We start from the raw sequence: 15135 nt of genomic DNA, 5'->3' as shown, positions 1-15135 counted from the left end.
CAGCATCTATCTCACACCCCCTCATGAAAGGTGAGGATAAATTACACACAGCCACGACAAAACTACCAGGATGCCACTCGAGAGGCTGTCTCTCCTGGTCCCCAGTCATTTACCCCCAGTAATACCCAACCCCAGTGTGATGCCCCCCTTAGGCTCCAGCATTTGAACACATAGCTCCAACATGGTGCTGTCTGGTGAAGTTCAGATGGTGCACCCCTGCTGGAGGAAGAAAGCTACTGGGGGTGGGCTTTGAGGTTAAAAGCCTCAAGCTACTTCCAGTTCCCACTCTCTGGTTTATGCTTTCAGTTTAAAATGTGGACTCTCAGCTTCCCACTTCTGCTGCCCTGCCTGCCATGCTGAATTCATCCCTCTGGAACGGCAACCCAAAATAAACCCTTTACTCCACAAGTTGCTTTTGGTCATGGTGGTTACCACAGCAACAGAAAGTAACTACCATGTCCAGAAAGGGAAGAGATTCTCTGAAGAAGGCTTGGCCACCAAAGATAATTCTAGAAGCCATTGAACAAAATTATTTCAGAGCAGCTCCTGAGCTACAGAATAGAATGATGGCTGGTACAATGAATTTTTTTTTCTTTAAATGAAGACAGTGTCTCACTCTGTAACTCCAGCTAGAGAGCTTACTATGTAGGCCAGACCAGGCTGGTTTCACTTACAAGGATCTGCAGCCTCTGTCTCCCTGCTACTAGGATTAAAGGTGTGGGCCCACCATGCCTGGCCATGATTTCATTCTGATCTGGGTCATTTATACTTTGCTAGCCTGAGTCTGAGATTCTCTAGCCACCTAACTTCCTTTCCTTCTCTGCAAAAGCAATTGCACCATGAAGGCATTTCTGAGAACACTGTTTAGCATGGACTGGATAACTGGAGAACAGTACCTTAAAAGAGTACTTGCGGCTTATGCGATCCTCGGGGGCCACGGGAGAGATGACGTAGCTGGGCAGAGGGATGCTCCCGAGAACTGCTTCTTCTCGGCTGTCTTTGGATGGAAAAACGCATCAGAACAATGTTCTGGGAGTCCTTCCCTTGCACTAACTGTTTACTAGCAGAAGTAAGGCCAACAGGGCACCTCCCCCAAGAGCAGAGAGAGGCAGGAGAGCACTCTCAGCTAACCCTGAAGGTCAAAGGGTACAGAGCAAGAGTGGCATTCCTTCCTAGCCTTCCTCCAAACCACCTTCATTCGCCAGCCACCCATCACTACAGAATGACAGAGGTGGCCCTGTTGCCTGTGAACTCAAACACACATACTAGCTCTCCACCAGACACAACCCTGAGCCCAGTGCCCCACCCTTCTGCAACAGTCCTTGCATTCACCTCTTGGGCCTCATCTCCAAGGATAATCCTATGCAAGGCCCGGCCTACACAGTCTGTCTGTCCCTCCACCTCCTCCTGCATCTAGGACCTTCCTGAGGCGTAACTTTTCTCCATGTGATGTCTACCTCCTCCCACACTGGCAAAGCACCACCCACCCTTAAAAGCCAAACACAGATTCTCAGCCTTTTAAAACGCCTTCTCAGAATCCCCAGATGGCAATCACTGTCATTTCCCTGAGGAACCTATGAACTTCAGTGTCTTCAAAAACACTCAGCAGAGTCTACGTATTTCTCATTGTATTTCTCATTGTATTTCTCATCTGTATTTTGGGATCCCACCCTGCCCAGTCCCTGACTTTATATATGCTCCATAAGCGTTCAAGTGGACAACTCAGGTGTCCTGTCTAGTGCCACAGAACAGACACCTGGAGGCCAGGGTGATTCCCCTGCTTCCCAGCTCTCCAGGGGCCTCCAAGGTAACTTACATCCAAGTAGGGGAAAGCTTATGTGACTCTGAGTCTTGAGACCACAACTGAATCCTACTTAAATCCAACAATTTGAACTTCTGAAGACTGGACTGGTAAAGTCAAAGTCCCTGGACTTCATACCAGTGGGCACTCCTGCAGGATAACAGGCTAAGCAGCTCAGTTGTTTTAACTGCTAGAATTGAGAAAGCTCCCATTCATACGTCCTTACTATCCTTTCTTGTACAAAGAACCCTGGTGATCTGAGACTCACCTTTATAATAAAACAAACAGTAATCAGCAAGCACAAACCACCGTCTTTTCCACAGCCGCATCCCGGAGCTGTCCTGCAAAGCACAGAAAATCGGTGAGGGCGGTTACTCCACCCCACGCCTCCACTCACGCAGCCAAGGCCTGCCCACGGCCATCTTTCGTTTACACTTTTATTTCCACTTTTATTTCTTAAGATTTATTTTGGGGGCTAGAAGGATGGCTCAGCAGTTATGAGCACTAACTGCTCTTCCAGAGAGCTGAGGCTCAATTTCTGGAGCCCACATGGTGGCTTACAACCACCTGTAATTGAAGTCCTAGGGGTTACAGGCCATTGTGAGTCACTGATGTGATTGCTAAGAACTAACCTCAGGTCCTCTGCAAGAGCGGTATGTATTCTTACTCAATGAGCCAACTCTTTTTTCACTTCTCTCTTATTTATTTATTTTTTTGTTTTGGGGTATTTTTGTTGGTTTTTTTTTTTAAGATTTATTTATTTATTATTTAAACAGCATTTTACTTGCATGTGTGCTTGCATACCAGAAAAGGGTACCAGATCTCACTATAGATGGTTATGAGCCACCATGTGGTTGCTGGGAACTGAACTCAGGACCTTTGGAAGAACAGACAGTGCTCTTAACCTCTGAGCCATCTCTCCAGCCCCTGTTATTTTTTTTAAGACAGGATTTCTCTGCATAGCCCCAGCTGCCCTAGAATTCCCTCTGTAGACCAGGCCGGCCTCGATCTGCCTGCTTCTACCTCCCGAGTACTGGGACTAAAAAGAGTGTGCTACCACACCCGCTTTATTTTTATTTTTCTCTCATCTGTCTGTCTATCTATCTATCTATCTCTCTCTCTCTCTCTCTCTCTCTCTCTCTTTGTCTAGCTATAATGCTATGGCCTATCTACCTACTTATCTACTTATTTCTTTATAACGAGATGGCCTCACGTGGCCGGGAAAGACGAAGCCCAGGCTGGCGCTCCACTTTCTTGGTGCTGGGATTCCAGGCGTGCAAGCCCCTGCCTGGTCTGTGTGGTCCTGTGACCTGTGATCTAACCCAGGACCTGTGCTTGCCCTGCTTGCACTCCACCAACTGAGCTACATCTCTGGCCCCCATAGTTCCTCCCTCTCTCTACAGACCAACGAGCCCCTTATTGAATAGCTACTTTTTGAACAGGATGTTAAACTTAGACCGATGGTTTATGCTCCTTCCCTCTTTCAATGACTGCCTTATTGAATAGCTGCTCTTTAAATAGATATTAAACGTAGACTCACTGATGGTTTGTCACAGGAAGTAAGGTTTTCTGGTCTCCTAGAAACAAGTTATTACAACCCATTTTCTTCTAGAAAGGAAAATTCAAAAATAGAAGCTACCTATTGATGATAAGTTCTTACTACAAATGTGTTTTGTTTCTGTCTTAGGATCTAGGTAAAATATCTTCATCCATGCTGATTAGAAAGTCAATTTACATAGTTCTGAATAATTTTATGTTAGGTAATTGAAACAAAGCTCTCAGCTAACCAACTCTGTTCTCTACCAAAGGACTGATTTTATTATTTTCCTTTCATTCAGTGTAAAGGTCCAAATTCTCTTTGCAGTCAAATTTCCTCATAAAAAAAAAGCCTAAAACAAAACCAACCAAACAGACAAATTTGGTTACAAGGAAAATAGCAATGTTATATAGCAGTTTTTCGTAAAAATTAGTTGAATCTCAGAGCTGGGTTTAGCTGTTAAAACATCTTTCCTTAGGGCTGGAGAAATAGCTTAGTGGTTAAGAACACTTGCTGCTCTTGCAGAGACCCTAAGTTCAGTTCTCAGAACCACATGACAGCTCATAATGGTCTGTAGCTCCAGTTTCAAGGGATGAAATACCCTCTTCTGGTTTCCGTGTATGCACAGAGAATACATACATACATGCAAGCAAAATACTCATACACATAAAAATAAAGTCTTTTCCTAGTCAGTTTTTGACAGGCTCAAATTAAAACAAAAGAACAGTTCCCAACCCTAAATACAACATGAGGCTTCTTTGTGATTCCTACCCCCCCCACACATACACACTAAAGTACCAAAATGAAGTTAACTTGATGTTGTCATCTGATGGTCAGTTCTGTGGCCTGCAGACTGGCCGAATGACTTCTGCAGTCCAGATAGCATTTGCTTCCCTCTTACCGGTAGGCTTTTATCCCTCCTCTATCCATGGTTCAAATGCTGCTTCCTGGGGAAGCTTCCTGGACTGTGTAAACACAACTCTACCCTCTGCTGTGAGTCTGCAACGCTCTCAACAGACCCATTATGGCTGCAGAACAGCACAAGTGGCAGGAGGTGGGAAGAATGATTTACAGTACTTTCCCTCCTGCCACATCTCCAACCAGTGTCCTTTATTTTACAGGGCAAGTCATATTAGATAATTACCCGGATAAAGGGGGACATTAAGAAAAGAGACAAAATTGGAGCTTTGAAAGGAAACATGTGACCAGAGGCAGATGAAGGGACCTCTGGGATTCCCCTTCTATGGAAAGAGGACTCTGGATCTCCTCCCATACAGTGTCCAACGCAAAGCCCTTTTCACGAATGCTTTCTTCAAATGGGCATCATTGCTCTTGGAGTTTGATTGGCTTCTGTAGACACTGGTGGGTGGCAGATTGGAGATGGGTGACACTGTGATAACAAGCTGCCCTCTTTGTTTTCCTCTGTAGATGATGAGTTCCTGAGGGCAGGCACCTTCTCATTTACCGCCTGACACCTGCTGTGGGAGCCCTCAAACATGGTGCAGAAATGATGAACAAGTGAATGAAGGAATTTGCAAGGAGAAAAAGAAGGGGCCGAGGAGACAAGCTGTGAACTCGGGAGCTCAGACCTGGCTAGAAGAGCAGAGGCAAATCAATGAGGGCAGGAGGGGTAATGAAGATGAGGGATAGCCTCAAGAGTCGAGGATGCCAGGGCTCCTGGCTAAGCAGATATGGGGAATGAAGGAGCAGGTGATGGTGTTGGGGTCTCTTCCCTGCATGCCCAAGAGAGGAGCAACAGACCCTGGAAAAGAGCCTAGAGAAAGGGTGGGGCAGGAGGGAAAAATGAATTTGGCAGATTTGGACTTCTAAGTGCTAGGGAGCTAGCCATGCATCCTAGGCAAGGAAAGGGTAGCATTTGTAGCCAAATAATAGCAAAGGCACTAGCACCAGAAAGACAGGTGCTGGCCGAGGGTGTGCATGAAGCTGGATTCTGGATGACACATCTACTCACATGTGGCCTGGGCTCCAATCTGCAGCCCTCTCTCCTTCATCTCCATCATCACCCCATGCCTCATTGACCAGGCTCTGCCACTAAGAACATCAGGGGCCAAAGTGGTGAAGTAGGTTTGGGGAGAGACATTGCAACCCTTGAGTGAACAGCTCACTCTTAAAAAACGAACAGGACATTGGACACGGTGGGCAATATGTTTCCTGCCCCAAACACATTCTGAAACAGGAAACTTCTTGAACCATTCACAGCCTACCAAGGCTGAAGAAGAAGCAAACAACAAGATCCATTCTTCTACCTCATTCCCACCTCAGCCTCCTCACCTGCTTGTGTAGCCAGCCCCTCACCACCACCGGGACATTGAGGTTCCTTCGAATGGCCTGGTCCCTCTTCCCAAAGCTGTGCACTTTACTGCTGGATTTGATGATCTAGGAAAAGCAGACCTCAGTTCTAGCAGCAGGGACTTAGAAGGGCACACATATGCTTGTATGTAAGGAGGGCCATTGGCAGTCCCTGCCACACTCTCTAAGGGGCAGCAGCCTTCTATCAGTGCACAACCTTGGCTGTAGCATCCTTCCCAGTCAAACAGCAAGCCCCAGACACAGCAACTCCCTAACTGGTTCACGTAGAGATTAGTTAAGGTTTTTCCACAAATGTTAAGAGCTGCTGCTACAGCATCCCGGAATGAAGTCACTCTTCAGTCCTTGGCTTTGTCAGTTTCCAATACTTGGTCCCCCAATCTGGTTCACCTGTCTTAAGTCAGTGGTCCTACTGTTTGAGTACAGAAACCTCTGGGCATTTCCCTTCCTCCGGCCTGTCTGTCACTGCCACTTGCTAGGATCTAACACTAAGCACATGTGAACAGGAGTTGCCTTATGAGCGTACATCAGGGCATTAAAGAATGCATTCAAGGAATTAGACAGCAGCCTTTGTCTATCAGCAAACACCTATTTCCTTGGACAAGGGCCACCACCTCTCTTGGCCTTCACTTCCTGATCTGTAGTTGGGGGAGGCAACTACAACCCACAGAACTGTGATAAACAAAAGGACTTCTGATTACAACGGGGCTTGGGGAAAAACCTAAAAAGGAAATGAGGAACCAGTGACCAGGGGCTCACCTTGGGTCCAGGCTTGGCCTCCAGGGTGGACGTGGTCCCAGCCGTGGATGTCTCGCTGACCATGCTGGACGGTCTTTGGTTTCTCTCTTGCTTCGACATATGTGAGTGTGGCCTGCAGGGAAGCGTAGGGGAATCCAGTGAGGATGTGTCAAGTTGCAGAGTGGGAAGCCTAGGCTGTGATCTGTTGCAGGTTGGAGCTGGTTGCTTAGAACAACTCAGGTCCCATTTTTTGGAGGCCGCCTGATCCCAGATTGTAGACAGAAGACCACAATATCCACCTGTCCCTGTGCTTCAGGGCATCAAGAAGATGACAGATGGACACACCGCCACAACCAGACATTGCAGAAAAGGGTGCACACCACGCTGTCTGTGGTCCTGAGGGACCCACACTCATTCTCCTACTAGGATGTGCCTGGCGACTGCTCTAGGCACACAATGCTCTTCACAGAAGGAGGGAGCCACCATACCCTTCACATACACCTCCACTTCCCAACTCCCAAAAGAAGCTGTTTATAATTAGTAACAAGAAATCACTTGTGCACACGTCCACACCCCCAGACATACACAGAGGATGCTTACATAAACGCCAGTGGGGCTTGCCTCCCAAAATAGACTACTCAACAAAGAATCCTATTCTGGGAACACACCATTTGCCCCAAAATAGAGCCACTGGAGATATTAACCCCCTGTGCCATGCCTGGAGAGCAGGAAGCCCTGAAGTACATGTCAGGCCACAGTAAGGATCACTAGTGCTTCCCCCATCAACAGCCCAGCCTGAAAGGCTCTGGGAGGGCCAGAGCTTGGAGTACTCTGCTGAAGAGATGTGGGAGAATTGCCTTCTCACCTGCCTTCCGCAGAGCCCATATCTGTACCAGTCTTTCCCACACAGCAGTGTTAATGCCTTTGCCCAAGCTCAATACCTATCCTTGAACAGCATGATGCATGACAACAAGACCCTGCTAGTTCCACAATCTGTGTAGGCTGTCCCTGAGCAGAGAGCAGACATCACGATGTTCCTCGGCTGCATTTTGTCTGCTGCTCCAATAGGCAGCAGGATTCAGGCAGATGATCAGCAGATAGACCCCAATACATGGAGTTCTCCGGCTTCAAGAGTGGAGAAAAAAAAAATCACTTCAGAGGACTTAGCCAGGACTCTGAAAAGGCAGAGCTGGATAATCCAGGCCAGCTGAAGTTGAAATTAAAGTGCTCAGAACATCCTCTATCACTTACTTTCTCGGGTGTATCTATAAGAGTCTTCACCTAGAGAGTCCATGCTCCCTTCAGGTACCAGCATTGCTCACAGGACAGGGATCTTTGTAGTGCCCTGAGTCACAGCACCAATACTGCCCCAGGAGGGGACTTCTCTGCAGAAGCTGTGTGGCTGCTACGCTTCCCACTGTAGCAGGCAGGCACCAGCTTCCCAACGGGCCAGGCCCGTGAGATGCTTGGCAGATGTGCTACCCAGCAGGCAGAAAGCTGGCTGACTCCTTATCAGCCAGGCTCATCCAGAATCCCTGCCCCTGGCTTCCATCCCAGCCAAATGCTGTTACTGTTCCCTGCTCGGATGGAGAATGTCACCAGGCTCAGCCTTTCCCTTGGCAGCAAGGTCTTGGCTTTGGGGTGGGAAAAGGCTCTGTGAAACTGCCTTGTCCTACCTCTACCTCTGAGCAGAAGTACAGTCATCCCCCAGGACCCAGTTCTGCCCAGCTCTCCAGAGGGAGGTACAAGGAAGGAGAACTCTTGGGTTGCCTATTAGGGTAGTTGTGCCTCTCCACTAAAACCTAAGACACAACCGGTGGGTGAGACAAGATAAAGGGCGCTTGCCTCCAAGTCTGAGGACCTGAGTTCCATTGCTGGAACCTACATGGTAAAAGAGAGAACTGATTTCCACTAGCTGTCTACTGACCTACACACACACACACTCACACACACTCGAACACACACATATACCCACACCTACATACCTCCATACATATACACAAACACATACAAATAAATTCAACACATAGGAATCAGTCTCACAAAGGTTCATCTGTGATTTTATCAAGCTCAACTGGCCTTCCTTTGAGAAGCATATCATATTTAAGAAAATACAAGAAAAAGCTGAATGAAGGGGGATCCCCCATAGTCCTGATACTCAAGAGGAAAAAATCTTTAACATTTATTCATGCCTGTCCTTTCTGCTATGCCTGCTTTGATTTTGTGGCACATTTTAATATAAACATTTTTCCTATCATTATTAAATTATCCAAATCACCTTAAATAAACACAACGTTTTTTTTACTGACAGCTCCCTCAAGTCTTCTCTACAGGACAATGAGAAAGACTGTCTGGATTTGTACTGGTCCAGGAAACCCAGAATGTGTGAGCATTCTGCTATTTCTTTGCCATCCTAATTGTACCCCTTGCCATAGGCACTAGCTGGCTGGGAGTTCTCTCAGCCGATAGTGTGAGAGGAAAGACAACTCGGCCACAGGTTACGTGAGAATAGAGGACAGAGTTCCTGCTGAAGGAGACAGCTATAGAGAGCTTTTTGTTTGAAGAAAGACTGGCTGTGGCCACAACACTGACATCGGAGAGAGGAGGTGGGAGGCAGGGGAAGAAAGGAAAATGCCACATCTGCCCTGGGGATGTAACTGTCATCTTTACTGTCATGGCAGAAACAGATCCCCTTTCAAGCAACAGCCTTCAGTGCTGTATGCAGGCCCCATGCTGCTCTCTGAAAGAACAAGACACACACACACACACACACACACACACACACACACACACACAGTCTACCTAACCAAGAAACAAGGCCGCCTTCAGAGGACATTCACTAGATCCCCGCACCATGGGTCACACTGAATGATGACTTTGGAAACGACCACAGATTATTAACTAGAATTACAGTCAGTAACCCATTTCATATCAAAAATAGATATGAGAAAGTATCAAAACAATTTTCTCAGTTGGATGAAAAATTGGCACTCACAAAAGCCTCCGGAGCAGTTTAACCCCATTGATTTGAGCAGCAGGAGCATCCATGATAAGCCAGGAAACCCAAATTAGTGAACGGGGCATCGTTCAACAAAGGACATTCTGGTCTGTTTGCTTGAGATCGGCTCATTGGACAGGCACGTTCCCCACTGAAGAGCGTGGGTAGACACAATGATCTGTCTTCAAGTCCTCAGCCTGAATGTACCCCATTAATAAGTTTCACCCAAGAAATGTCCCCAGAAGACATATAGTTGCCCCATCAGCATGCCTTCAGGCACACTGCATCCTACAGAGGAGACCACAGAACCTGCATGCTCAGACTCTGTTTCCTTACATAAAATCTATTTACCATAAGCCTGCCTGCTGGGTTTCTGTGCTGTCTGGATTCCCAGTACAGTGGGATGGCTGAAACAAAGACCTCCCTTTCCTTCACTTAAACTACATGAATGCAGATTATTTTGCTGCAGGGGTGTGGGCTGAAGTTCAAAACAGTGAGCTAGACTTTTTGCTCAACTGCCTCCGGTCAGAACCAAACAAAAGAAATGAAGACCAGACAAAAATCAGCTGAAGGGAAGCCCCATTTAAAAATGGCTGGGTTCTATCTTGACCTTAGTCAAGAGTAGCTTTCTCCATGCCTCAAGACAAAGTGTGTATAATCCGACAGGCAGAGCAAGAAACTATAAACCATTTACCCTGAGTACTGGCATACCATCGCTGCAGGACCCTTCCCTTCTGCAAGTCACAAGAAACAGGTCAACCAAGCTGTGCGGGCCAGCTGCACAAAGTTCGGCAAGCAGAGGGACACGGTGGTGCTTCCTGGACAGCTTAGTGTCAGGGGCTTTCCCTGCATTCTCCCAGCCACACAGTCAGGTTGTCAGTCTTATCAGCCTTGATTTGTAGATGAGAACACTAAGCCCCAGATCAATGACTTGCCTAAGACAGCAGCAATACTCTAAAACCCAGGCTTACTCTGAAGTCTGAGGCAGGGGAATTGAAAGTTCAAAGCTATTGGGTGAGCTCATGGCAAGCCCAGAGAACTTGGTGAGATTCCATCTTAAAAACAAAAAGGAGAGAGAGCTTGGAGCTCGGTGGTAAAGTGTTCCCCTGGTATGCGTGAAGACCTGGGTTCAGTCGGTAGTGCTGCAAAAACTAAAATAAGTTTGAAAACAAACAAACTGGATGGAGTCTGCCACAGAGAGATCCCAAATGCCCAAGTCCAAGGTCTGTGAGATGTAGACCTTGGCTCTATCAGCCCTGAGACCAAACCAAGGGGACCTATGATGGTGAAAAAAGCAAGAGCCGAGGTGACTGGGTTTTAGCTGAGATCTGAAGTGTTTTGACTCTTTTACAAATAAGCTCTCTGTGCTTCAGTTTCCATTTTGTTATAAAATGGGAGTGAAAACCACCTTTCTCTTCACAAGGCAGCTTGTGCATTAGAACGACTTTCTGAGAACCAGGAAGCATTGCAGAAACAGCACCATCCCCAAGTCACCACCAGAGACCCCAGAACCTGAGTTCCATTTACAGCTTATTTTTACTACCAAGCCACTTCTCTCCCGAAAGCTCAAGATGCAAACAATTCAGATCACAGTGGTTTCTTAGCAACGTCTTACCTGCGACTTTTTTTAGTCATGGTATAAAAACTATGGCAGGTTTCCCTTCTAGTGGTCAAGGCAATGGCAGGAAGGCAGAAGGTTATGGATAAATAGACCTCTGCTACTTATTGGGCTGGAGATAAGGCTGGGTGGGACTGTCCTTGCCTAGTATGGACAAGACCGGCAGTTGTATTCCCAGTATTTAAAAACAAAAACAAACAAACAAAACTCATACGTTATCCTATGAATATCTGGATAAATGGACCCCCAACTTCAGGCTCTGTCCTCAAGGATTCCAAGGACATGAAAACTCGGCTGACTGATGGCTGTGAATGGAAGACTGAAACACAAGCACACATTTAAGGAGCTCAATGTACAATGAAGAAAGGAGAGAGAAAAAGAGAGAAAGAATGAATGAATTAGTTGTTGTCCCAAATAGGCAGGAACACCTTCATAACCTTCTTCCCAAAGAAAGAGACACAGACAGGCTGCCAACGCTTACTGTCAACTTCCAGCACCCTGGGGGAGGCTGTCTGACATCAGATTTCAATGCAGCAACTGCAGCCTCATTCCACCACAGCTCACTACGCGCTTTCCACGTCCCCCTCAATTCCTTAAACACAGGCTGGAAAGGAGCCCAAACAGCACCCCCTCACCTGGCATGAAGACAGCCCAAACAGTTGTGCCCACAACCCTTAGTCAGAGCATTGTCCTGAACTTGGCATCAGAATCCCCATGCTGGACTGCCTTGGCCTAGTTACTCTTATTCTCTCTGCCTCCATGACTATCTGTGCAGGATGACAGCCAGACATGGACCTCTGAGATGCCCCCATTCTAATCTGCCCCTTGCCAGCCTTTACCTCCTCTTCCTGCCTGATCTACCAAACAGCCACCTTTCTAATCAGACTACAACATTCGTTAAATAGCAATCAGAGCAATTCCCAGCCTGGGGGAGGCAAAAGAAAGGAACAAGAGAAGTCACAGGGAGAAACAAGACTTCTGTTTTCCAGCAACAGCTTCCCTTCCACACAGCAAAGCCACCACGACTGCATATTTGGCCAGCAGAGAAGAGCCGGAGACGTGTGTGTCATATGGCAATGACTTGCATTCCCAATGCCGATGCCCTTTGAAACACCCACACCAAAAACAGCCACTCAGGCCCGAGTGAACTAAGGGTCCCATCCCTGTACCTCCCCTTACCTGTGACTGTCACAAATGCTGCCTGAAAAACCAGAGCGGAAAACCAGTCAAGTTTCTGCATCTGCTTGCCAGGTGTTAGCATTTCTCCTCATCTTTTCTGCTGCCATGGCAACAAAATGCAACAGGCAAAGCTAACCAAGACTACCAGCCACTGGTGGCAACATATGAGGCTCTAAGAGCCCAGAACCCCAAGGATGAACACAGGGTGGCCTCCTTCCAAAGCAGAAATGCCCTCTCCCCAAGCTCACTTGTTCTTATCTCTGGCTGCCAGCTTTTACCAACATGTAGCTACAGGATGAGCAGGAGGCAGCATCACCTAGCAGCAGGAGATTCCCACCTAAGCCCACAATCTGCAGCAGCCTCAGGAGAGTGTTGCCTTGAAACCTGTAAAATAAAGGCTCGTTTGCAAAACGGCCAAAGTTCAGTAAGAGACCGCCTACCTTCAGCAAGCTCAGATCTCTTTTAGAGCTCTCTCCAAACGCCACTCACAACACCAGCAATTCCAACCAGTGTTTTCTTTCCAAATACACAAACGAGAAAATGGGAAGACAGATGAAACTCACGGGGCATAGGGAAGGGCAGGGCAAGTTAAGGGTCCCCTTGGGGAAGAGCCTCCAAAGGAGCCCACATGCCTTGCAGTTGGTTGCTCAGCACAAGTGGGCTTCTGAACTTCCAAAGCAAGTGCACTCTCTATCAACCCAGGCCCCACCTCCACATGAGACGCTCTGCAGAATCTGGGGATTGGTGTACACCGCCAGTCAGCTGCCGTCATTGCTCAGGAATGCTTCTCTCCTCTTCCCCACAGCTGTAAAGGCACCTTAGCGCTGAGAAGAAAGTAGGGGCCTGTGCTTGAGGATCAGATATGGAAATTGCATTCCTGAACCTTCCAAATCGCTTGTATGCAGGTAGACCAGTTAGCTCCTGTGATGGTTAGCTTTAATCGTCGGCTTGACACAACCTAGAGTCACTTACAAGCAGAGTCTAGAGGAGGAGTTGTCTACACTGAATTGCCCTGTGGGCATGTCTACTGGGGACTGTCTTCATTAAGTCAACTGATATAGAAAGACCCAGCCCACAGTGGGCAGCACCATCATCTAGGCATGAGGTTCCGAACTATATTAAGAGTGGCGAAATCAAGCTGAGCACAAGCAAGTAAGCAAACAATCATGTACACATTAATTTATCTCCTCGTGACTGTATATGCTGTGACTAGCTGTTTTGTTTTTAGGATTTATTTATTTATTATATATACAATGTTCTGCCTGCATGCCAGAAGAAGGTACCAGATCTCATTATAGATGGTTGTGAGCCACCATGTGGTTGCTGGGAATTGAACTCTGAACCTTTGGAAGAACAGCCAGTGCTCTTAACCTCTGAGCCATCTCTTCAGCCCTGTGAGTAGCTGTTTGACTTAACTTCCCTGTAATAACAGACTGTAACCTGGAATTGTAAGCTGACACAAACCCCTTTCCCCACTAAGTTGCTTTTTTGTCAGTGTATTTTACCACAGCAACAGAAATAAAACTAGGACAGCCACAAAGGGTCAAACACCTGCTGATAATTGAAGACAATCAGTGAGCATCAGGAAGAGGCTTCAGAAGAGCAGCACATATGATCTGATCATGAGCAATGAGGCCCTATACCCCAGATTGGAGAACAGTTCCTACAGAAGAGATAGCAGAGGAAGCCTGGTGTCTTTGAAACAAGCCTAAAGTTACGGCTAGTTAGAATCTCTATGGAGCAGCAACCGTAGCTCACTCGGCACATTGAGTACAGGCAGTGACTACTGTTTTCTCCTTGAAGATCACTGAGGTAAGCAACGGTCTGCTCCCTCTCCTCTAAACCCCAGCTTTGGGTTCCTGCTTGATGCCCCTAGAGGTTATGTACAATTGTAGGAAGAAAGTAGGATGGAAATTAAGTCAAATTAGCATATGAAAGAAAGGCTGGAAGCCCTCTCCACCTAGGTTGCCATGTAAAGGAGCACGCAGAGAAAAATGTGGGCTACACCACTGACCCAAAGCCCACCGTACTGGATACACAGTCCTGGTCCTCTGTACCACATCTGCCATTGAGCCTTCAACCCCCATCCCCCCACCCACCCCCACTCTGACCTGTTTCCACCCTTAGAAAAGCTTCTCTCCCTTAGTAAATTCCATCACTATCCACTATCTCTGTCCAAATCCTTGTTCAGGGATAAGAATCTGGGAATTCCTGCAGGTGCCCTCTGCACCCAATCTCACCTCTAACTCCTTCCCACCAGGGAAGAGTCTAGTCAGAGCACACTGAAGTGCAATTCCCTTTCAGGAGAAAGGGAATTTTAGGAGGCCATGATGATACTGCCACAGCTCATCCTGCAGCGTCTCTTCTGGCCCCCATCCTCTGACCAGGCATGTGAAGGCTGAGAAAGAAATCTCTTCTCACTTTGAATCAACCAATCCACTCCAGGCCCCTCCACCTGACCACAAAACAAATGAACGAACAAACATAAACAGCAGAAACAAACATAAACAAACAGAAACAGCAAATTATGTTTTGAGCGCATGTCTTCAAGCTCTCAAACTCTACCTGAGTATGGAGAAAATAAACAGCAACAAAATACTTACTCCTCCTGAAGAATGAATTCACTGTTTTCTGAAGAAAACTGTCCAGTCACAGGATGCCTGAATGTTGTGGTCTTCTGGTTGTGGCTAGAGAGACAGAGATGAGAAGTCAAACGAATGAAGGGACAAGGACACCAGACATCAGTATCCCTAGGGACCCCGGCCATCAAGTATTCCTTACAGAAGGAGGAACATGGCTGGGCTGGAGCTCAAACTCACACAGATTTCCCTGCCTCTGACTCCTAAGTGTCCAACTGGTTTTGTTTTCCAAAACAGGGTCTAGCTGTGTATCTTTGGCTGCCCTGGAACTTCTGGGTAGACTAGACTGACCTCAAA

General features: G+C 47.2%; 1 protein-coding gene across 13 annotated transcripts in view; it reads right to left on the bottom strand.

The window, feature by feature from the left end:
• The window catches only part of Plekha7 (pleckstrin homology domain containing A7), a 189368-nt gene that overhangs the window by 54102 nt on the left and 120131 nt on the right, over positions 1–15135 (bottom strand). For all 13 annotated transcript variants that reach the window (XR_009585475.1, XM_060366977.1, XM_060366978.1 and 10 more), the window contains 5 exons: positions 14803–14886; positions 6426–6537; positions 5631–5735; positions 2070–2142; positions 897–997 (listed from right to left, as the gene is read on the bottom strand). Coding sequence is in view for 12 of the 13 variants with exons in the window: in XM_060366977.1 (XP_060222960.1) it covers positions 897–997; positions 2070–2142; positions 5631–5735; positions 6426–6537; positions 14803–14886 (475 nt within the window). In the remaining variant the exon portion in view is untranslated. The remainder of the gene's footprint in view (positions 1–896; positions 998–2069; positions 2143–5630; positions 5736–6425; positions 6538–14802; positions 14887–15135) is intronic.

This window comes from Meriones unguiculatus, chromosome 14 (assembly GCF_030254825.1).
Source record: "Meriones unguiculatus strain TT.TT164.6M chromosome 14, Bangor_MerUng_6.1, whole genome shotgun sequence".
NCBI lineage: Eukaryota > Metazoa > Chordata > Mammalia > Rodentia > Muridae > Meriones > Meriones unguiculatus.
Note: the sequence above shows the minus strand (reverse complement) of the source record. Positions and strands in the feature narration are given on the sequence as shown.